We start from the raw sequence: 24,883 nt of genomic DNA, 5'->3' as shown, positions 1-24,883 counted from the left end.
GTGTATGTTTAACTTTTTAAGAAATTGCCACACTGTTTCCCAAAGTGCTTGTACCGTTTTATATTTTGCTACCAGGAGTGGGTGAGAGTTCTAGTTTCTCCACATTCTCAACAACACTTGCTATTGTCAGTCTTCCTAATTTTAGCCATTCAAATAGATGTGTGGGGTACCTCACTGAGATTTTACTTTGCATTTCCCTAATGAATAATAATATTGAGCATCTTTCCATGTGCTTATTTGCTCTTCATATATCTTCTTTGGAGAAATGTTGTTCAAATATTTTGTCCACTTAAAAAATGGGGTTGTTTGTTTTCTTATTATGGGTTTTGAGAATTCTTTGTATATTCTGGATACAAGTCCTTCGTCAGATATATGCTTTGAAATTATTTTCTCCCAGTTGGTGGCTTGTCTTTTTATTCTCATAACAATGTCTTTCAAAGATCAAAAAAGCTTAATTTTTATAAAGTCAAATTTATCAATTTGTCTCAATGAATCACGCTTTTGGTGTCATATCTAAGAAATCTTTGTCTAACCCAAGATCACAAAGGTCTTCTTCTAAAGTTTTATAGTTTTAGGCTTTTCAGTTATCTTCTAAAGACATTCAAATTTTTAAAAAGTGTTACATACTTACCTATGTAGATACCATTTCCAGTGTTCTTAATTCCTTTGTTAGACCCGTGTTTCCAGCTGGTATTATTTCTCCTCTGCCTGAAGGACGTTAACATTTCTTGTGGGGCAACTGTCCTGCTGATGAAGCTTTTCCTTCTTTTGTGTGTTTGATAGTGTCATTATTTCACTTTTGCTTTTGAAAGGTATTTTTGTTTTAGAGATAGGTATAGGTTGATAGTTTTCTTCTAGTAGTTTAAAGGTGGTTGCTTCACTGTCTTCTCACTTGCATTGTTTCTGACAAGAAATCTGCTATCATTCTTATTTTCTTCCTCTCTGTGTAATATATTTCCCCCCCTCTGGCTGCTTTTAAGATTTTTATCCTTATCACTGTTTTTGAGCAATTTGGTTATGATGTGTCTTGTTTTTCTTCATGCTTATTGTGCTTGGAGTTTGTTGAGCTCTTGGATCTGTGGGTTTATAGCTTTCATCATTTTGGAAAATTTTTGGTCATTATTTCTTCAAATATTTTTTCTGTTCCCTGCCTCCTCACCTTCAGGGACTCTAATTACTCATATATTAGGCTGCTTGAAGTTGACCCAAGCTCACTGATGCTCGTTTCATTGGGGGATGCTTTTTCCTCTGTGTGTTTCATTGTGGATAGTTTCTATTGCTATGTCTTCAAGTTCATTCATCTTTTCCGCGATATCTAATTTTCTGTTCATTCCATCTGCTGTATTTTTTATCTCACTCATTGTAGTTTTTGATGAAGTTTGATTTGGGTCTTTTTTTAATCCTCCATATCTCTACTCTATTATTTGAACTTGCAGACGAATACAGTTAGGATGTCCTTCTCCGCTAATTCTAACACCTGTGTCTATTCTGGGTCAAGTTTGATCGATTAGTTATTTCCTCATTAGGGATCATGCTGCCTGCTTCTTTGCATGCCTCATAATCTTTGGTTGAATGCTTGACATTTGTAAAAATTTACCTTTGGGGGCACTAGATAGTACTGTATCTCAGTAAACATTCTTGAACTGTGATCTGGGATGCAGCTAAGTTACTTGGACTCAGTTTGATCCTTTGGGTCTTGCTTTTCACCATATATTAGGTAAGTCTGGGTAAGGACTCAGTCTAGGGATAATTATTCTCCACTACCTTTCTGAGTCCTCTACCTTCTTCCCCCAAATGTCTCACTCACCAGGATTATGACTTTTCTTCCAGTCTAGCTGGTGGGAACAGGCATTGTTCCCAGCCCTAGGAGAGCACTGGGCACTGTTTCCTTTAATCCGTTAGGGTAATTCCTCACACACATGCAGGGATCAGTCCTCTGGGGAATACTTGAGGGGGACCCTATGCACGTCTCCAGGGCTGTCTCTCTGTGCAGCTCTCTCTTCTCTGATACTAAGCCCTGTCAACTCCAGCCACCTGGGTTCTCCTGGACTCTCAGCTCCATTTTTGGAACTCAGGCCGATTCCTGGTATCTGCCTGGGTTCCCCTTCCCTGTACTGTGGCTTGGGAACTCTCTCAAGGCAGAAAACTGGGCATATTGTAGAGCTCACCTTGTTTCCCGTCTCTCAGGGATCACTTCATTTCATTTCATTGCCTGAGGTCCAGTGCCTTGAAAACTGCTATTTAATATTTTCTTTCTGGTTCTTTTGGTTGTTTCATGCGGTGGTAAAAATAGCCCATTACTTCATCTTGGCCAGAAGCAGAAGCACTCCTTCTTTTTAAACCAAGTATTGGCCGCCTCCTTCTTGCTGGGTGTGTGACCCCATGCAAAGCTGGACAAAACGCCAGCCCTCTCCTGACGACAAGTCCTCCCCACACCTCCCAAGGGATAACAACTTACAGACAGAGGTTTCAGCAGAAAGAGAGTGAAATGTGATTTGACACAGGTTGTTTCGCACCTGGGCTGGTCAGGGAAGGACACATTACCTGGACGGAGGCAAGCCAGCCAGAGACAGCTTCCTGGTAAGGATGACTGGGGGCTTCAGCCACACAGACAGCAAGAGCCTGGTGTTCCCCGAGATAGCCGGGAACCCCAAGTTCTGGTTCTGGTTGGTGAGCAGAGAGCAGTTTTCTCCTAAGTTGGAGAAACAGACTGATGACCCAGCAAGAAAGGTCCGAGGTGCGACAGGCCAGGGAGAAGGGTGAGAACCAATCTACCCAGGTGAGGGCAAAATAAAATAACAGCCGGTTGAGGGGCTTAATGTAGTTCAAGGTGCATCAAGCTGAGCCTAGGATTATGGTAACAACAGCCACAGTCATCACCACTCCTGTTCTTGAGAAGCCACTGTGCTTCGGGCACTTCCCGTTGGTCATCTGGTTTGGTCCACACAGTAACCGGGGGGTCCCTTTTATCCATGCCCACTGTGGGCGGGTAGTTACTGAGGCTGCTGAGTGGCACTCTCCCTCACCACGTCTAAACGTGGCACGGTAGAGCAACACTGCCCTTGGAATCGGGAGTAAAAGGTGATGCAAGCCACATCCTCTCTCTGGGCAGGGTCCTTGCTTGTGATGTAAGATGCCAGGCAAGATTGTCTTGACAGGAAGGGCCGGCCAGTGCTGACTCTCTAGGCTCCAGTCTGATGCCAGGGCCACGAGGAGTTATTAGCAAAGTTGAGGACACCTGGCTCCCTAAACAGTGTGCATGTGTGTGTGCACGTGTGTGTGGTAGCGGGGACGCCCAGAGGTCCGAGTCCAAGTCTGAGACCAGGGCCGCTGAATCTCCCCGGCCTATAGCGGTCACGAGAATGTGGCAGCCGGGGTTGAGCTGCGAGCTAATCTGGCTGTGATGCTGACCACTGATCATCCAGGGCACAAGGGTCAAGGCCACCTGCTCCAGCCCTGGATGGAACACCGAGCGGGACTCTAGCCCACCCAGCCTGACTTGAAGCCACTTGAAGGCTGAAGGGTTGGGGGGTGGGACTGGGCTTCCCTGGCACCGGAGAGAACCAGCCCCTGGCACCTTCCTGTTGGGATGCCTGGTTCTGAGCAAGGGGCAAAGGGTCTTCCTTGTGCTATTCACTTGGTGGACATATCATGGGCACCTGCCGTGTGCCAGTGCTGTTCTGGGCACGGGGTATGGGGCAGTGAGTAGAGAGGGAGAAATCCTTGCCCTCATGAATCCGAGAAGAATCCACGGAACCAACACCGGGCCGGCTGGATGGCTATAAGTGGAGACAAGCATAAAGCAGGGAAGGAGGGGGGTTACTGTGGAGAAGAGGCCGAGTTGCAGTGTCACCGAGAAGGTGACATTGTAGCAAAGACTAGGAGAAGGTGAGGCAGTGAGCTGGGCGGACAGCTGAGGGAGGAGTGTCTAGGCAAAGGGGATGTCAGGTGCAAAGGCCCTGAGGCAGGAGAGAGTGGGCTTGTGGAAGGAGCACCTGGGAGCCTACAGGGCTGGAGGGGAGCTGGAGGAACGGAAGTCAGTGCAGGGCAGCCCTGTCGGCCCCGGTAACGCTCAGCTGTGCCCTGAATGAGACAAGAGTGTTAGGGGACTGCCAGTGGAAGAATGACACGAGCGGGCAATCCCAACCAGCCCAAAGAACAACGGCGCTCCATGGTGGCTTAGACTAGGAGGTGGTGAGACGTGCGACACCAAGTAGGGGTCTGGGTGCAGGGTCTGGAGCTCAGGGGGCGGTCTGGACTGGACATATTTGGAGGTTGTCAGAGCATAACTGGTATTTAAAGCTTTGAAACTGGATAGATTTCCAAGGAGTGAATAGATGCATAAGAGAGAAATGCCACCATCTATACCCTGGAGAGCTCCCGGTTTTATGGGCTGGGAGATGAGAACAAGCCAGCAAAGGAGGTGGCCAGAAGCAGTGATGAGGGAGGAGGAGAAAGGGCTGGGGAACCGGCCGGAGCCACGCGCGCATCCGAGGAGGTCTGAGCGCCCATCACCGTCTGAGGGGCGTGAAGGTTTTCGGTGGCCTTGACAGGTGCCTTCCGGTTGCTGCTGTTTCTGGAGCTGGGAAAGAAGACCCCGAGCTGAGCCCAGGGTGGCGCACGGGGCAGAGTCTGGAACAAGGGGTGCAGGCGGCAGGGGTGTGGCCCGTGGCTAGAGACGCTAAGGCATCGGGGACAGGGTCATACCTGCGCTACCCGGCTGCAGGGCAAGTGTTTCCCTCAGGGAAGCTGTAGCCATGGCGCAGGAAGGAGGTCGGGTTTAGCCAGGATTGGCATTATGCCAGAAAAGAATTCCCCCGTGGGAGAGGGGCAGGGGTTGAGGGTGTGCGGGAGCCTGATGAAAATGAGGAGCACGGACAAGCGTGTGGAAGTGAGGCCGCAGAGGGTTCTGGGTGAGCTGGAGGACCACGGGAGGCAGTGGGCTTTGGGGCACCTGGAACAGGATGCGCTTGTTGTCAGTGACAAGCTCCAGGCTGAGCGGGTCCCTGGAGTCGCTCTCTGAGCCTCAGTTTCCTCATCTGTAAAATGGGAATAATAAAGGCACCACCTGAGAGACTGCTGAGGGTTAAACGTGGTGTGTGATCACGTTCTCAGGATGATGCCTGGTGAACAAGGAGCACCGGATGAGCGCCAGCTCTTGTCCTCACCATCATCCCCGGACGAGGGGCGGTGGAGGCTGCGCCAGGGCTGCCAGGACCATCTCGTGGCGGGAAGGTGTCCAGGCACTACTGCGGAAGTAGCAGGAGCGTGTGGTGAGCCGGGGGCCGCGGGGAAGGAGGGAGGGGCAGCGGCAACCCCGTGGGGAGCGCCGGGGTGTGGGGGGGTCCGGGTGCCGGGCTCCTGTGGCCCAGTGGCCACATCGGCCTCCCTCCTGCGGGGCCGACCCCCAGAGGGCAGTGCAGGATCACCTCTCGGCCATACTTGGTCTCCCCTGGCTGGGAAGCCGGCTCTTTCTGGAATCCCTCCACCTGCCTCGATTGGATTCTACTCTGAAAGCTCCTGTTTTTCTTCTTTCCTGGCCCGCAGCCCTGGATTGAAAGCATTACGGGCCCAGCGCTGCCCTGAGCTGCTGTGTGCGTGTCATCTCACTGAGGCTTCAGAGCAGCCCCAAGAAGTCGTTACTATGAGCAGCTCTGTTTTATAGAGAAGGAAACGGAAGCCCTGAGAGGTGGACCAATTTGTCCAAGGCCACACAGCTCGGAAGGAAGGGGCTGAGGTTCACAGCGGCGAGGATGTGGTGCCAGGGCCAGGGCTCTGATCCCTCCACTGTACTGCAGGGGCGCACATGCTCCCTGATGCTGCAAACAGGGTCCCAGTTCTCACTCCCTTCTCGGCCCCGTCACCATCTGTCATCTTGTAACTTATTGGTACCGGGCTCCGCCCCCTGGACATCAGCTCCGGGAGGGCAGGGACCTGGTCGGTCTGCACAGGGCACTTGGTGACCACCGCTGAGTGGGGACCGACTGACTGCACGTGGTCACAGGAGGTGAGAACTCCACTCTGGGCACCCGCAGGGCACTCTCGTCCTTGGATCTGCTCCTCCTGCCACATGGCACCGGGGTAGGAGGCTGAAGGTGGGCGGACTCCACAGGAGAGTGCGGTTCGCACACCTTCTGGAGCCAAACCACGTGTTCCTTGGGGCTCAGCCCCTGGCGAGCGGTGACAGGGCCACGGGTCGCTTGGGATGCCTGTGGTGCCCTGTATCCCGCGCCATGTCTCCGTGCTCCCCCCAGGACCTGCCCCTCCTCTGGGTCGTGGCTCATCCCCTCCACTGTCTAACACCAGTCGGGCCCTGCGCCCTGCGGGGGGGAGTGGGGGCGAAAAGTGAGTGAGTCCAGCACCGAGGCCCAGAGCTGGAGAAAGCGGGGCAGAGATGGGCAGGGACCCCAGAAAGAAGCAGAAGAAAACAGAGAGGAAGCGAGGGAAGGGGAGGAGCAGGGGGGAGGGGGCGCACCTGGAAGGACCAAGAGCACAGGGAAGAGGAGAGGGGTGAGGAGGAGCGGGGGTCCTGAGCAGATTTATTATTTACAGGATATTAATTGCGGGGAAGAGATTGCAGCTGGAAACCCTCTAAGTGCCAGCTAAACGCCTCAGAGAAAACTCTATCTGTGTAGGACTCTGGGAACAAAGGCTCCACGTAAACATCTCCCGAGGTGTGGAATCTCTGGGTGACTCAAGGACCTCATGTTCAGACACCGAAGTTGTGAAACCTGAACCCCTGTGAGGCTGCTGAAGTGTCTCCTGGGTCTGATGACAGCGGAATGTTGACTTACCGAGCGTGAGTCGTCAGCAGTACCTAGGAAAAATACCCAAGTCACCCCAATTACAGCATTATCAATCGCGGCCATCGCTCTGTAACCCAACCCAATGAAACTGGAGAGGATGCCAGCTGGGCCTGGCCGGGAGGAAGCCAGCCCTTGGCGAAGGCTGCCTTCCTGGCAGCAGCCTCTGTGGTCACGCCAAGCCGCAAGCCCTGTGTGGTCGAAGTGTGCAGAGGTGTCGGCCCCATTTCATAGTCACGGAAACTGAGGCCGCCGGGACCAAGGCCTCTCCTGCAGCTCAAACCCACAGCAGAGAACCCTGGAAGAGAAAGGCTGCCTGGAGGAGGCAGTGGCCTCAGGTGGCTGAGGGTGGGAGGGGTGTCCCCCGTGCCACCACCTTGGCACTGGGATGGTGGCCGCTTGCGGGGCATCTGTCTGTGTGGGCAGGTGCTGATGGCGGCCCTTGTGTTATCTCATCAACCTCAACAAAGCAGGTGCCACGATCTCCGTTTTACAGATGGTGAGACTAGGGCATAAGGAGTTTGTCACTTGCCCAGGGTCACTCAGCTAATGAGCGGCAGCCCTGGGTTAGACCAGCCCTACATGACTCCAAGTCCACGCTCCTTCAAGGGTGACCTGCTGCCTTTCTGTCCCCCTGATGTAAAGCTAAACAAGCTGAGTGAAGGAACTTGCCTTGTCTTAGCGGGTCCGTTTTAACGCCCTGTGTGTGCCCACGTGCATGCACGCACGGTCATCCCATCAGCAAAGATGTGCGCTGGGAGCGTCCGCGCCGCCTTCTGCCTCGGCTACGCTGCGGGTGGCGAGCAGGGCCTGGCCCTGGAGAGCGGGGAGGCCAACGACGGCTGGCCCACCCACGAGCCGGGAGCTCTGCATGCTCTTAATCAGTAAGATATGTTTCTGGAATAAAAACCACATCAGCATTTTTATTTTCAAGTTCAGACAAGGATTTTTTTTTTTTTCCTTCCCAATTTTCCCTTCACATGGGTGAGGCTAATCCTCTTGCCTTGACTGACAGGTCTTTAGACTTCGCCATACACATAAAGAAGCGAAGAATCAATGAGAAGAGCACGGGGTGGGGGGACTTCTCTTCTTCCTTACTTTTTCAGGTTTCATTAAGACCACAACCTGTAATTACAACGCAAAACGTTTAAAAAAGTGATAGCAGACCTGCAGCGGGGCCAGCTCTGCCGTGCGTCCCTGCCAACACACAGGGAATGCGCTGAAGGTGGCTCTTGCCTTTCCCCTGTTTAACCTACAGATTGTCACCTCTCTTCCCGAGGATCTGCCCTGTGGGGTGGGGACAGGTGGTCCGCAGGTAGATGAGCCGCCCCCACTGGGAGCGGGGAGGGGGAAAGCTCGACAGACGCTCGACCTTGGGAGAAAAATGAACTAGGATAATAAGAAGCAGAGATTAACGGACCAGGAAGGGGGAAGTGGGACGGAGAGGAGACTGGGGCACTCCGGGAGAGCCCAGGTGTGGGCCAGAGCTCCCAGAGAAACCACTCACAATCCAAGAAAAGGAAGATCTGGAAAAAGCCTCTCTTTCAAGAGTAGGGGAGCCTAACCGTGGTTACAGAGTAAATATTAGAGTTTCCTCGCCCCCCCTTCTGCTTTTAGTGCTTAGAGTATAGCCAAACTAAAAGTCTTTGCTCCTGGACTTGAACCTGACTTATATTTAATTAAAAGGGGTGCAGGTGGAGGGAGGCAAATTCAACGCAGTAAATTTGTTGGGCATATATTTGGAAGCAGAGCCCCGAAGGCTGAGTCAGGATTAGGCAGGTAAAGATGAGGTAAAGGGGCTGCAGGCAGAGCTAACGGCGTGTCTAATTCCCAGCAGTGAAGCCGAGAGAAAATTCAGTCCGTCAAGACTCAGTGGGGCTCTTGTGGCATTCTCAGCAGCGTGATTCTCACTGTGGGGTCTGTTCCAGGCATTGCTAGATGTCTGACACTCCTGCTCACTCAATGTCAAGTGACAGCCCTTAGTGGTTGTGACAACTCATGCTCCCACACATTCCCAGATGCCCCCTGGTGGGGGGGCCGGGTTCTGCCAGCAGAGAACTAGTGGGGTAGAAACCAGGCGCGGGCGCACTACAGTGTGTGTGCGTGCGTCGGTGTATGCGTGCACGGAGGGGGGAAGGATGGCGGTCAGAGATGAGGGTGTGAAGAGGCCGGCAGCACCTGGATCAAATTGCCTCGAAAGTCATATTGCGGAGTAAGCCACACTTTGCAGTAGGGGAATGACAGGGCAGATTTGTGCTCTGGAAAGGTCACTCTAGCTGCCATGTGCGGCATGCTTTAGAGGCGTTAAGATCAAAGATAGAGGCTTGGGATTTTCTTTGTGGAAAGATCAATCGCAAATTCAGTTTCTTTAACAGACATAGGGCTATTTGGATTTTCTATTTCTTTTTGTGTCCATTTTAATAAGTCATGTCTTTAACAGAAATAATTTAAGTGTTCAATTTTTTTTGGCATAAAGTTGTTCATGTTTCCCTCATATTCCCTCATTTTCCTTTTAATGTCTGTAGGATCTGTAGTGATGTCCCATCTTTCTTGCTGATCTTTGTGGGTGTTTTATTCCTTGAGCATGCTCACTGGAGATTTGTCAACTTTATTAATCTTTTTAAAGAACCAGCTTTTGGTTTCACTGATTTTCTCTGTTTGCCCATTTCTTATTTTATTGATTTCTGCTTTTATCAGTATTGCTTCCTTCCTTCTACTTACTTTCTGTTTCATTAGCTCTTCTCTTTCTGGGTTTTTATAGTGAAAACTGAGATCATCAATTTTAAATCTCTCCTCTTTTCTAACAAAGCATTTTAAAGCTCCAAATTTCCCTTAAACACTGTTTTAGCTGCATTTCTAGAATTTTCATATACAGTTGACCCTTGAACAACACAAGTTTGAACTGTGCTGGTCCGCTTATACTCGGATTTTTTTCCAATCCTACAGCACTACACGAACTTCGGATATGGAGGCTGACAGTAGGATTTGAGCATCCGTAGACTTTGGTATCTGAGGTGGGTCCTGAAGCCAATCCCCCTCAGATACCAAGGGATGACTGTATTGTGTTTTCCTTATCATTTAAACGTTTTAAGTTTGTTTTATAATTTCTTCTTTCACCCACAGGTTATTTAGTGGTGTGCTTTTTAATTTCCAAATATTCAGATATTTTCCAGGTATCTTTTGGTCATGGATTTTAATTTGGTTCTGTGATGGCCAGAATTTAATTCTGTATGTGAAATCATACATATTTTGTATGATTTCAAGCATAAAAATACTACAATAGGATAAAATTCTGTGAGTAAAACAAGATGGAAATGCAGACTCCAGAAGAAAAAGTAAAAATATTATTTCCAAACATTAAAAGAAAGCACATTCACTTTTAAGATGGATTATGTTGGGAACCACATTTTTCTATATTTCAATTCTATTAAAATCATTTAAAGGGGTGATGTAATAGTTCTCTTTAAATCATCTCTACTATGTGTTGCAAATTATAACTATAAAGACTTAAGATAAAAAACGATATCAACTTGAAATGTTGGTGTAGACTTTTTCAAAGTTCTTTTAGTGAAATGTGAACAAAAAGTTTGAAGACAACCGAGCTAAATAATGAAAGGGTATCTGGAATTTTTTTTTAAACACAGTTGAAACTTGAGCCTGTTGGAAAGGAAGCAAGAAGGAGGAAGAGGCTGATGAACGAGAGATGCCGCCTGATGCTGAGATCCCTATGGGAATGGAACGGATGTCACCACTGCATGTGTGGAGGGACCTGCCTTGAAAGAAGGCGGGGCTCCTTCACGTGACAGGAGGTATGGAGGAACAGGTGGGTGCAGAGGAGGAAGGCTTGACGGTCTGGCGGTGAAAAACATTGGGAGTTCCTGTTCAAGGGCCCCGGTGAAGTGGAAAGTGAGGGGAGAGAGTGGGGCCAGACGCTGGGCGAGAATGAAGGTTTTGCCAAGTGGCTGTGGAGTTCCAGGGGTGCCGATGGTGTGATGGGCACGGGTATGATGGGGCACCGCTGTGCACTCAACAGGCCCGTGTGTCCCTCTGGGCACTTACCACGGCCGTAACTGCACTTCTGTGATGATCTGATAGATGTCTGTCTCCCTCTGAGAACTGGCAGCGGCACGGAGACCACTGGCCACCCCGTCCCAGCACCCAGCACAGTACACGGCACTTGCTATTTGTTGAAGGGAGGGACAGCTGGCCAGGCGTCGGGGTCATCAGAGCAGAGCTCTGTGCAAGTCATTTCCGAGATTCCAGCGACCTGCTGTGTCAGGGAGGCAGCCTCGCCTCCCTCCCCCAGCGCCTCTCCTGAGTCAGTGGTCCTGATACAGGACACGAACTAGGCAGTGGCTGCAAAGCCCAGCGATTGGGGGAAGGTGCAGATTAAGGAGAACCTAAGTCTTTGGAAACCTCTTGGAGAAGGAGAGTGTTACGGTGGCTTGAAAAACTGAGCAGGACTTCGGAGCACAGCGGGAGGAAGGCCCAGCCCGGATCCAGGGGAAGAAGGCAGGGCGGCGCCGGAGCCAGCCCGAGCCCAGCCCTGCCCCTGGCCTCCGCGGGTGGGAGTAGGATTGCCCGCTCTGCTCCTGCCACCCGACCCCGCGGGAGCCCCAGGAGAAGAGCTGCCATTCGCTGAGGCTGAGTATCTTGCAAGAGCGAGGCCCCGTACACAAACCGTCAGATTAATCCTCACCTTGGTTCTGGCTTGACGGCTAAGAGGGAGGCGCTGATGCTCGGAGACGCCGGGAACGGGACCTCGGTTCGAGGCTTTCTGCTCCACCAGGCTGCCTCTCGCCTGGCCCGTGTGCCCACAGCTTTGCTTCATCCAACACATCTGCAGCTGCCAGAGTGAGAGTCTCCTGCCGGGGGCCGGAGGGCCCCACACCGTCTCAGGCCGCGGCCCCAACTCCTTAGGGAGGCTCGCGGTCTCCCCAGCAGGCAACCCTTCGGCGGCGGTGAGGATGTTCCCAGAGGCACTGTTCTTTCCTGGTTCCCTGCTCAGAGCGCCTTTCCAGCCCACACCCACCGCGAGCTGCCGCCAGAAGCCTCCTCCGGGAAGCCTCTTCTGAACACCCTCTGTTCCTACGGTCGCCTCGGGGCCGGCACTGTAGCTGCTTTGTTTACACGTCTGTCTCCCGACGTTGCAAAGGGGGCTCGTGGAGGACAAGGGTAAAAGCGTCTTATTGCTTCAACCTTCAGCAAATGCCGAGCCCTGTGCACTTGTGTTCATTTCCTAAGGCTGCCGCAACAGGATGACAGACTGGTGACTTACACCGTGGAAACCCTTTCTCACCGTCTGGAGGCCAGAGTCTGAAATCAAGGTGTCGGCAGGGTTGGCTCCCTTTGAGGCCTCTCTCCTGGGCTTGCAGACGCCCGCCCTCTTGCTGCCTCTGTATGTGATTGGCCCTCTGGGCATGCAGGGCCCTGGGGTCCGTGTGTCCAAATTTCCTCTTCTTACATGGAGACACCAGTTGGACTGGACTAGGGCCCACCCTGACATTTTAATGAAATCACCTCTTTAAAGGCCTGTCTCCAAATACAGCCATATTCTGAGGTGCAGACGTTAGGGTTTCAACACATGAATACGGGGGTGGTGGTGTGATTCAGCCCCTAACGGTGCTCGATACGCAAGGAACATCAGACACTGGCCCCGCTCTGACTGGCCTGCTAGCCCAGTGGGGATGCAGGCAGTCCAACAAGCGGTTAATGTGGGCCCAGGCGGGCAGCAGCACCATCTAAGGGTCCCTTCCCCGGTGGCCACCGCGGTAAGGCACGTGCACGTCCCCCACCTCATGGACCCTCACAGGACCCTTAGAGGCGTGATGGTCCGTTCTGGGTCAAGCTGACTGGGCCACGGCGTGTCCAGACAAGGGGTCAAACACGACTCTGGGCGTGTCTGGGAGGGTGGTCCACACCAGAATCTGAGTAGGTGGAGCTGACGGCCCTCCCCGGTGAGGCCCAAACAGAACAAAAAGGCTGACACTCCCTGGGAAAGGGCTTCTCCTCCTGCCTGACTGCCTCGAGCTGGGACACTGGCTTTTTTCCTGCCTTTGGACTTGAAGTGAAACTGGCTCTTTCTGGGGATGGAGCTTGCAGACCTTCGCACTGGAACTTACACCACTGGTTCTCCTGGACGTGCTAGCCACGGGCTGCAGCTCCTTCAACCAACCTCTTAGGATGTGTGTGGACATCCTGTAGGTTCCGTGTCCCTGAGAACCTAACAGAGGTGCTGCAGCATCCTCGCCGTTTTACCGACAAGGAAGCCAAGGCTCACGGGGACCTTTAGGCCTGCAGGCCTTCCTCCAGGGCACGGGGGCTCCACCCCGCCTTTCCTGAGCCCCGGGGCCTGCACCTGCTGCTTCCTCCTGGCCCCCCAGACAGTGAGCCACTCACTGCACGAGTCAGCGCTCCAGGCCCTGACCTGGCCACGGCACCTGCGCATTTCAAGCAAGGACTCCCAAAGCTCCCTGCCGTGGGGCCTCCTACTGAAGGGAAGGCACCCTGGGCTTCACACCCCCTCACCCCCATCGCCATCCCCGCTCTCTGCCTGTGCCCTGGCTTCTCTTTCTTTCTTGAATTGCCCTGGCTCCTGTCCGGCCTTCATGCTCAGCTCTGGGATCCGGAGACGGCTGGCTCCTAAGGCCGACCCCTGACACTCCCTCCGGGCAGTGTGGAGTGTATCCTCAGGCTGCCTTATCCTTCAGGACATTCCAGCCAAATACATCTGCCCAAACAGCCCTGGGCCGCACCAGAAGGGGGCTGGGGACACTAGAAAGAAGGGCCGGGAGATGAAACCCCTCCCACGCAGGGCTCGACATCACAGCTCTGGGTGTTGTGACAGACCCTGCCGACTGTCCCCCACCCACTCTGCCTCTTTCCTGTGGTCAGGGACCACCAGCGCCCTGAGGGGGGCACGCGGCCACCCAACTGGACACAGCCCGGCCCAGCTTCACTCAGGACCCAGTGTGGCCATGGGGCTAAACTCGCACCAACAGGAGAGTGTAAGGTGTGTGCTTGTCCTTCCCTCTCCTTCCTTCTTCCCAAAGGCAGGAAATAGGCACGTGGTGGTCACCCAACTTCAGCTGTGCAGAGGTGGCACCCTAGGAGACGGCAGAGCCGCCAGACACAGAGGAACTGGGCTCCTGCCGACCCCGAGGGCTCTCAGTCCCCAGCCCGCTTGCCCGTCTACCTCGAGTGACAGCCCAGAGGCCACTCATCACATGACGAGAAGGAAGCAGCAGCCTGGTGGGGCCACAGTAGTTTGGGGTCTCTGTACAGCAGCTCAACTTGCACCCAGGGGAGCAGGGGAGCATTTTTGTTAGTGTGGAACACAGAACATGCAGAGGAGGACACAAAACCTAAGTGCACAGCTCAGTGAACCATCACAAAGTGACCACACCCACGTGACTGCTCTCCTTGCTTCTACGGTCCGATCTGTTGATGAACTTTAAAGAAACAGTCACACAGTAATCATGTGTGTGTGGCGTCTTTCACTCGACATTGGAACCCACCCCTGCTGAGTGTGGCTGTAGAGTCTCACACTCTGTGACTGTGTCACTGCTGATGTCACCATGACACTGCTGAGGACACTTGGCTTGTTCCCACGTCCTGGCCGTCACAAATAACGAACGTTTGCATCTCGTCTGTGCCTCTGGTTCACCGACGCACATATTTTTGTCAAGTATGATCCTTGCAGTGGAATCGCCGGTCACACTCTACGCTTATCTTCAAATTTAGCAGATAGTGAATGCCAGATTGTTTCCCAAAGAGGTTACAGGGTTGTGCCAGTTTACACTCCCCCAGCAGCGTTCGAGAGTCCCGTGTGTCCCACATCCTCACCAATACACACATGGCATTGCTGGTCTTAGCTATTCTGGTGGGGAGCAGTGGTATTGCATTGTGGTTTTAATTATTTCCTTGATTACTAAGGAGGTTAAGTACCTTTTCGTGTGTCTGTTGGTGAAATGGGTATCTTCTGTGTCTAGTGCCTGTTCAGGTCTCGTCCCCATTTTTTTTCTAAGTTTTTAAGGGATACATATTCTTTCTTTACATATTTGGGATATGAACCCTTTGTCAATTATGTATGTTTCAAGTCACTCCTCCCACTGCCTTTTCAGTCTCTTAAAGGTGATTCTTCAGTTTTTAATAAAGCCCATTTTAATCGCTTTTGTAACATAAAGAATTCTTACCCTAAGGTTGTGAGACTTACTTTCTAGAATTTCTAGCATTTTGCTTTTCCTATTCAGATTTGCAATCCAACTAGGAACTGATATGTTCATATGGTACAAGGTAGGTAGGGGTCAATTTCCTTTACCCTCTATAGACATTCAGTGTTCTCAGAGGGATTTTTTGGAAAGATCACCCTTTCCCCATGCTCTGTAATGCCACTTTAAACATATACCCAGTCTCCATTTGTGAGGGTCTGTTTCTGGACTCTGCTCTGCTTCCTTGGTCCATTCACTTATCCTTGTGCCAATAAAATACTGTTCTAAGGAATCTCGCTTTGAATAGTTTCAACCATCACATTCTTCTTTCAGAGTGTCTTGGCTATTCTTGGCTTTTTGCATTTCCTTCAGAGTTTATTTAAAATTTTTACTTTCTAAATGTTTGTTGCTAGTCTGTAGAAATTCAATGCATCTTTGTATATTAACTTTGTATTCAGTAACCTGGCTATACTCATTGATTCATCCTAACATTTTATGCACAGACTTCTGCATTAGCTATATAAACAATCCTGAGTTCTTTTCCGACTACCCTTCCACCTCCTTTTTGGGATGTTTTTCATCGGCTATTTCACCTTTCCAACATAAGTGGTGAATTGTGACTAACCTTGCCTTATTAATGTCAAGAGGACAATTTTCAACATTCTTCAAGTTCGGTATGTGCTGAGGGAGTTTTTGTAGATGACTCCTCATCAGAATAAGGAACTTCCCTCCTGTTCCTAATTTGTTAAGGTGTTTTAATAATATGTTGGATGTTGAACTTTATTGTGAACTTTTTTCTGCATGAATTATGATTTTGTCTTAATTTGTTAATGCAGTTTACTACTTTAAAAAGTCATCCCAATCTTGCATCTCTAAAATATAGTTTGTTAATAATGTGTTTAGGATCTTTGGATCTATGTCCACGCGTGAGATTGGCTGTTGCTTTTCTTCCAATAAACTTTTCAGATTTTGGTATCAGGATCATGCTGGCCTTATAAAGAGTTCTGAAATGTTCTCTTTTTCTGGAAGAGTTTGCGTGTGGTTAGCAGTATTTCTAAAATTTGGTAGAATCTGTTGCTGAAGCTGAGCCTGGAGTTTTCTCTGTGGAATTTTTAAAGATTTGGTATTTTAAATATACTAAGATTTTATTTCATTTTATGTCTGTTTTTTGTTTTTTGTTTTTTAAGGAATTTGTCCATGTCACCTAAAAGTTCTAATTTACTAATATAAAATATTCACAATATTCTTTTATGGACTTTTAATGTCCACGAGATCTGTAGTGATAATGATTTTCTAGGTGTTCTTTTTTCTTTATTGGTCTTACCACAGTTTTCTCAATCTAATGTATTTTTTCAAAGAACCAATTTTTGGCTTTATCTTTTTTGTGTGTGTGTGTGTGTGTGTTTTAAAAAATATTACTATTGTGGTTATTTCCTGTTTAATTATTTTCTGCTCTCATATTTATTCTTTTAACTGTGGTTTTAAGTTCTTTTTAAAAACCTTCAACTGTGGTTTTAAGTGCTTTTCATAACTATTTAAGATAATGCTTAGGCTACTGGTTTTCTGTCTTCTCTTCTCACATATGCATTTAAGGTAATACATCTCCATCTAAGAAAAGCTTTAGCTGCAGCCCACAATCTTTGATATGTAGCATTTTCATTAACATCCAGTTAAAAATATTTCTTAATTTCCATTTATTCATCTGACCCTTAGGTATTTGAGAAATATGTTATTTAATTTCTAAAATTGTGGGGATTTTCGAGTTACCTTCCTGGTATTGATATGTAGCTTAGTTGTACTGGGGTCAGAATATACTATGTGTGATTTCAATCCGAAATTTGTTGAGATTCCTCTTATGGCACAGCAAAAGGACCGATTTTGTTAAGTGGTTCCATATATACTTTAAAAGAATGTGTATTCTGCAGTTGTTGGGTGTACTGCTCTACATGTCAAATAGGGGCAACCCTCCAACAGCACTGATCAAATGTTTACTATCTTTCCTGATTATTTTTGTCTGCTTATTTCACCACTCACTAAGAGGACAGACCACTGCATGCTGACCTTATGATGGCTCCAAACGCTGTGCAGATCAGGGCAGAACATCCACAAGTGGTCTCTAGATGGCTGGCTGGGAGCAAGGGACAGCAAGGCACAGAGAGGGAGGGAGGGAGGGAAGGATAGAAACTGACAGAACAGTCCCTGGAAACACAGCCCCTCCCCTCTGTTGCTCACAATTACTACTTAGCTGACTTAAAGGAAAGAAAAGAATCATCTGTCTAAGCTGAGGGAATTTTCTCTCACTGTTGCCTTCTTGGTCACCTGAAAGTCAAAACTAAACCTATATCCTCACCTTATTTATTTTCTTTATGGCATTTACTACAATATGTGACGCTCTTGTTTTTATCTGTTTGCTTGTTAACTTTGTCATTTTCATCAGAATGTAAGTTTCACAAGAGCACGGACCATGTCTTGTTTACTGCTGTATCCCCAGGACCTGCCTGGTACACTGCTCAAGGAAGAAACTTAGGCTCAGAGTGGTTAAGCGACCTGCTCAAGGCCACGCAGCTAGCAAGAAGTGGAGGTGAGATTTGAGCTTGGATTGTTCTAACTGCAAAGCCCGTGCTCTCCCCATGAAGCTCCCCTGGCCCTCCCCTGTCGACAGCCACAGTTTAGGCATTTCTGCTACATTTACTCTCTATGCTTCTGGGGAAGGAAGCCATATTTTTTCCCTCATTCATTCCCTTCTAATTAACCACAGCAATTAATCATTAAGCATTTGCTGCTGTGTGACCCTGGGCATTAACCTCTGCAAGTCAACTTCCTCATCCATATAATGGGATTAATACTGGAACAGGCTGTATAATTACGATGAGGATTAAGTGATGAATATTTTTAAGGTGCTTAGAATGTCGTGTGGTACACAGAAAGCATCATACAGGTATCTGCTAAAGACACAAGACACACTTAGTGAGCACCTACTGTATGCCCAGCACTGTGGCGAGAGGGGGAGCAAGAGACCGGGCGCAGTTCCCACGCACGTCCGTCAGCTGGGCTCACGATGAAGGTGTCAGAGGCTTAGAAGTGCGTGCCGCTGCAGCAAGAACACAGCCAGCATCAGCGAGTGTTCGCCACGGGCCAGGCACCGTCCCGAGCACTCCACGCTCGTTTATGTTCATCCTCCTACACACTCCTGGACGCTGCTGGTGCGACAAGCCCCACGTTAGTGATGACAGAATCTGCCCGCAGTTGTGCAGCTGCAGAAGGGGCCTGGGGCCCAGGCCCTCACTCAGTTTATGCTCTCAACCACCATGCTATACACAACGGCGGTGAAAACTAGATCCAGGCTGTAAAACGTCACGCAAACTCTCGCCTAACTGAAGTAAAAGAAGCATAACACAATTTCATATATAGATGAAGAATGTACATTACGTTGTTTAAACAAAAAGAAACATTTAACTTAATGTTCCTAATTTAAGGCTTCAATTTAAGCAAGGATAAACAACTATCAAAACCTTCAGAAAGTCATTTCCATTGACATAATTGTCTTTGGTTGTGATGAGGAAAGTCTGATGGATGAGTTAATACTGTAACCGCTACATTTACAGAAAAAGCTTTCCTTTAAAATTCATACATACTGTAGATGGTAAATCAAATTTATATTGTAAAATGCCATCTAGATAACATTTGACCTGAAAAATCCAAATAAATATATTAAAATGTGTAGGGAAGAAGAAAACAGATATCCTATCATACAAATACAAGGGAAAAAATCTGAACTTTTTTTAAAAAAGGTTTTTAATTGATTTTCCATATTCAGGCCACTGTAGCTGAAATTATCAGAACCTTGGACAGCACTGAGAGGGCCTTTTTCCTCCAAAGGACTGGTTTTGTGGTAGACTTTAAATGTTAAGGTACTTCCTTCCCTTCTCTGCATTTAAAAATTGTCTTAATTTTACTGCCTCTCATACAAAAATTGATTCCTTTACGTGTAGAACTTATTGATGGCGAAATATATATATATATTTACGTCTTCCTCTTGCAAACAAAGACTGGCATTTTTGTCCCAACACCTTTGTTTACTTATTCATATTATCATTATTCATATAATTAAAGGATAGTGAAAAATCACTTAAGTAACATTTAAATCCCAGGTGTTGCTGTAAGAGCAGCAGATCAGTGCCTTCAGAAGTTAATGGACACAAGATACACATATGTAAAATCTAAATTTTTTGATTTAAGATTTAGTAACCCATGAGATGTATTCATATATATGGACACGTGGACACGTGTCCCTATATATGGACATGTGGACAAATTCTAATGTATTACTAAAATTGTGAAAATAAATATTTTTGAAATATTAACACCCACTATTAAGGTATTAAAGAAATCATTCTGCAAATACTTGAACTCGATGTCAAGCAGAAAAGCCTTTCTCTGCTACCTTTTAGAATAAAGCAGGCTAAAAAATGGAACTGCTTTGTCAGTTTGCTCTTGAAAGCAATAATACCGTCACAAAACTTGCTGTGACCATTCTGTCTCTTTACAAATTTTGTAAGGCTGGCCTGCCTTTTTTTTTTTCCCCTTCTAAATGACTGATTGAGGTGGTGCTTTAATCCTCTGTAGCATGTAAAACAAGGTTCTCAGAAGCTCTAAGTCCGCTGGCAGAGGACAGGGAAGCTGTTGTGCTCAGGAATTAATCTGTCCAAAGGCGTCAAAAGCGGCCACAATGCAGCCATCAGCATGTTTTCACTATGCAAGCCCTACATTTCCTATTTAGAAAACACATAACCATCACCCCATTCTGTATTCTCACAAGGCTCCCTTTTATTTATTTGTGTTTGTTATTATATGGCTTATACCGACATGTTTGTGTGATGCCACTGGTGTGCATACACCCATTGAGAGAGGAAAAAAAGGAGTGTCTATTGCAAACTTGTTAAAAGGAAAAAGGGACCCCCACTGCTTCTTCCCTTTGGCCAGACTTCTATTTAGAGAATAAGGTTTTAACTCTTTGTGTCCCAGAAGAGAATGACTTCTTCGTGCATTCTGAATTTTGCAAAGGATTCTTTACTGATGGAATGTCACAAATGAGAGGAAAAAAAAATGTCATTCATAGATTATCACAGTCCTAGAAGCTGGTATTTCTTCAGTTATATAGAGGACATTAGATCGCACATGGGAAAACTTTTATTTTGTTCTTAACATGCTTGAAGCTGTTTTTTTTACAAAGCAATTTAAGTATGGCTACAAAAACTTAGGAGCATTTTACTTTGGAACAGTCGGTATTTCTGTAAAACTTCTGGTTGGGTCTTTGTTGTTTTCATTTTGGAAGGTTCAACAGGAACTGTGCAAAATCTCACTAGATATTTTAGTTTAGTAACATGGCTGCTCAAGAAGATAACATGTTTTAAGCATCTGCAACACGACCTCCCACGAGAGTTTTTGTTGATTAATGATCTGGGTGGTTACAAAGATTTTAGTGCTCACTTAATCCAGTTCTACCTCTGAGTGTGTGTATATACAGAGAGAGATACAGACAGACAGACAAGACACAGGTCAATTAACCTCCCACCTCTTCAAAGCTACTTTTGCAATTCCAGTGAAGCCCTGGCCAAAACTGAGTGGTGTGCCTTTCTAAGACTGGTGCTTTTTAAACTGAGGAAGACACGGATGAACGTTTAATACTGTGGCCCGGCACACAGAGACGACCATGAACTATTCCTTCCCACTTACAGCCTTAACAGTGGGGAAGATGCAGGCACTGGCTGGTAAACATCCTGGGTCTGGAGAAGCCCAAGCCTAGGGTGATCTGGAAGGGGAAGAGTTAATGGCCCCCATATTCCCTCACCCGCTCACTCCCGCCACATTCCAAAGGGACAGGGCTCAGTGACAACGCAGCCCAGGACCTAAAGTGAAGAGGGACAGCCCTCTATTCTTCAGCATCTCTCGAATTAATTAACTGGAAATGAGTCTTGTCAATGTTTTGGAAAGGCAGAAGGGGTGAAAAGAGATTGCTGGAATTAATCACAGTGAGAAACTACTTCAACTGCCCGCCAGAGCCCAGAAAACCCCACGAGAAGAGACAATGAAGGGAAGGAGGCCGACTTGCCGTCTCAAGGAGCAAGTGGACCCGAGCAAACTTCCAAGTCTTTGCCAAGGAAGGGACGTGCGCTCAACAAGAGGAATTTATTATCTGCGGCCACAGTAAGTACAATACATCACTTAAACGCACACTGTATCCACGGGGACGAAAGCAAACCAGACAATTACGTTTTTAAAGCAAAGAAACCACAGAATACTCAGGTACTTTCACTTTTAAGCTTATACGCATTTAACTCTATTGTCTAAAAGATTCACGGGTTCTTGAATTTGTACTTAATAAATCTTCAAACACTCGCAATTTCACATACTGCGGAAGATGAAAAATCCATGAAACAGATTCCAAAAATTCAGAGTTCTGGATGGAGAGTTCATTCACTAAGAAGAAAAAAGAAACAAAACTGCAGATGTAACAGAGCTATTTACAAGAACAGTCAAATGAAAAAAAATACAGAGAATTTTGGTCAATGATAGAAGTAATAGAAAGAAACCTGAAACAACTCATTCAGTATCATACAAGGAGTTTTCTGTTCTTTTCATTGCTCAACGTTAGCTATCTTTTAAAGAAAGTCTAATTACTGCCAAAAACTTTTAGACCACGGGAAAATTTTGATACGATTTTCTATTTTTTCCCTAGAACGAGTTTGAAATTTCAACTCTCTTAAGAAAATGGCAGCAGCATAAAGCCTGAACGAAAAATTATTTGCAATTAAATTTAGGGCTTTGCCATCTTGGAAGGCAAAATCACTCCCGTCCATGTTCTTATGAAGGAACTGTGTCACGCCCAAGGTGATGGGGAAGCGGGGACCACTTTCTACAAACTGAAAGGGGATTGCCACTCCTTCTGGCATACTTACCAGCTGAGGTGTGTCACTAGTAGACTTCAGAATCAGCTTGTCACCCCTCTTCTCAACTTCAAAACCCATTCTCTTAAGTAGGGATGCATCTGCCAGCCCCTGCTCCTCCATCCTTGCAATCAAGTCTTGGTTTTGGCTATTGTCCTCCGCGAGGTTTCGGATGGCGTACACCACCCACTGGGTTAGAACTGGAACCACCGTGAAGGAATCTGCCAATGTACTTCCCTGTTTTAGAACTTCCCACGAGCATTACTGGAAAAGGAGAGGAGCAAGCAACCCTGAAAACCCAGAATCAACACATTTTTCTTGAGGATGTGCTACGAATATGCATGCAAAGCGAGAAATAATTAAAAAGGTATAAGACACACATATACACATGTATGTCCAATGTGTGTGTGTGAGATGTCCAGCAACCGGCCCACAGAGATACTTAACTGAATGAGCGAACGAGGAAGCAAAGGCTTAGGGCAGTCACATCTGAAGTATGTGAACACAAGCCTGTATGTAGGACTGCACATGCGTGCGCACACGCGCACACACACGTACGTTGGATAATTATGTTACTGAGTCACCAGGCAAGGAATAAGAGCGTTACAGAATGAGTCATGAAGATGCCAGGCTAGAATCAGACAAGAAAATCATCTTGTTTAAAGTAAGCCCAGTTACAGATAAGAATTGCTTCCTGGGAGTCACCATGGAATTTCCCTCATTCCATATTTTAAAGATGAAGGAAGACTTTGAAGGATTTACTGTTCAGTCTGAATCCTTGTGCCCTTGAGAAAGCATCTCATCCTTGCATCTTACCGTGCCCTGGCCCTAATTTTAAATGTTGTGCGCAGTGTCTTTCACAGCAGACAGAAGACACCTTACGAAGAATATAGAATCACTGCATTGTTTTCGGAAGTCTTTGATTTAGTTACCAAGAGCTGCGTAAACCTCACAAAGGCATTAAGTTGCTGTTAGATGTCCTTCTCTAAAGGCTGTATAAAAACTGCTGTAGTCTTGGATCCAGGGACACAGAGAGATACCAAGAACAGTGGGCCTGGCACCCTCTGTTGGTTCAGAAGAAACAAAGTGCCAAGCGTGGAACAGACACTTTTTCCAATGAAAAGAGGGCCCCCTGCCCAAGATCAGATGGAAGGTAGCAGGAAAAAAAGCCCTTTCTCCTTATGACCAGACGTTTCCCATGCAGGCATTTCTGATGCCAGAATTGGGGCCTCTGTGCCCCCAAAAGGTATCAGAGGCGGGTCCTTCAGCTGAAGAGTCAGCACTCCTGATCCCGTCCCGCATCCTAGCACAGTGGTGAGGCTGGGGCCAAGACACTTCTGGCTCATCTGGACACAGGAAGCCACAGAGAAAGGCCACCATATGCACAAAGAAAGTGAATCAAACTGTTTCCCTAGTGCAATAACCTCAAAGGAAACTAAAAAGTGAGCCTGAGACTAAAGTTAGGCAAATGAAACACAGGAAATGCACCAGTTTCGTGCTCAGGAAGCATTTTGTGGTTGCTCCCTCGTACTCCCTTCAACACGGCCCACACCGGCCCGCAGTCCTGGTCACACTCGGACCTCACACAGGAACCAGGTGCCGGCCGGCCCGCCTCTCCAGCTCCTCCAGGACGGGCCACGGGGCTGCATGAGGAAGAGGACCAGCAAATGCTGTGGAGTAAATGACCCATTGGTCTTAAGAGGTTCTTCATCAAAACCACTCGGGGGTATAAATGGCTAACCTGTTCCAAAGGGCAAAGAATGGGAATTGCCAGTGCCCAGCTGATGGGATTCTACAGTTAGCCGCCCCCTTTGGTGGGGAAAATGTTCTCATCTCGCCATTACCCATCATCCTCTCATGATAGAGCCCAGGTCCCTTAGAAGAGTGTACTCCTTTCCTGGAGATGAATCCACACAAACACTCAAACGCATAAAACCTAAATCTGCGTTTCTCCTTCTTTGCCACATCACCAAACCCCCACTTTGTGACAGGATAGAGAATAAAAATAATGATCCCGGGCGACAGAAACTTCCAACACATCAGTAAATTTCTCAACAATGAATCATTCGCTACAATTGATTTCTCATGCGGGACGACATCATCATTACTCAAATCCATTTCCTCACTCGTTGTAGGAAAAGGGGGAGGCAGTGATCATGAGAACCGACTGGCGGAGCGAACATCTGAGGGTAAATTTAGGCAAGAAAGCATGTAAGCCTAGAGAATTCTAGTTCATAGGTATAACTCTAACGCTAAACGACAGATGCAAAACGCTGCTTCCTGAAGCTTCCTGGTTATTCACTTAAATATAATTGAAAGAAAAGGGAAATTCCCAGAAATGCACCAAAAGCACCTCAAAATTGGAGGGTTGGTTGGCTCTGTAATCGAGTAATGTGATGCCAGCCTTGTCACTGCCAGCTGCCAATGCCGAGTGTCTCTGGGGGAAGGAACCACCACCCAGAGCTCGAACTGTCAAATGGTTTCAGTTACAGGGCAAATAAGACCCCTCCAGAGGGTCCCCGCATCCCTCTCTGCCAGGTGCCCTTCACACCCCAGGCTCTGATAACATCACCTCGCCAGGCCCCACCTCTGTCTGTCCACACACGAGGCCATGACCTGGGACACGCCCCCCCTCACCTGCCCCTTCCCCCCAAGGTGCACAGCCGAGCTCACGCTCCTGGAAGCCCACCCTCTGTCCCAGCCACCCCTGGTCACCACCATAAGCTAGGCGCGCCCGCTCTGTATTTCCAAAACACTCTCCCCCCACCCCCCGCCCTTTTTTTTTTTTAAAACTAGTTCTCATCACAGTGCACTTACTTATCTGCTTAGGTGTCTATGAGCTCCTCAAGGCCAGGAGCCACACAGAATCTACCTCTAGATCCCCAGCACACAGCTAGGTGCTGACACAACGTGGACTCTCAAT

At 48.0% G+C, this 24,883-nt stretch overlaps 1 protein-coding gene across 1 annotated transcript in view; it reads right to left on the bottom strand.

The window, feature by feature from the left end:
• Positions 1-21,188: 21,188 nt before the first annotated feature.
• Positions 21,189-24,883, bottom strand: part of ATXN10 (ataxin 10) — a 153,781-nt gene continuing 150,086 nt past the window's right edge. The window contains exons 11-12 of the mRNA XM_036865586.1: positions 21,973-22,160; positions 21,189-21,493 (exon numbers count right to left, since the gene is read on the bottom strand). Of these exons, the coding sequence (XP_036721481.1) occupies positions 21,491-21,493; positions 21,973-22,160 (191 nt within the window). The 3' untranslated portion in view covers positions 21,189-21,490. The remainder of the gene's footprint in view (positions 21,494-21,972; positions 22,161-24,883) is intronic.

Source organism: Balaenoptera musculus, chromosome 10 (genome assembly GCF_009873245.2).
Source record: "Balaenoptera musculus isolate JJ_BM4_2016_0621 chromosome 10, mBalMus1.pri.v3, whole genome shotgun sequence".
NCBI lineage: Eukaryota > Metazoa > Chordata > Mammalia > Artiodactyla > Balaenopteridae > Balaenoptera > Balaenoptera musculus.
This window is presented reverse-complemented; position numbering and strand designations above follow the sequence as displayed.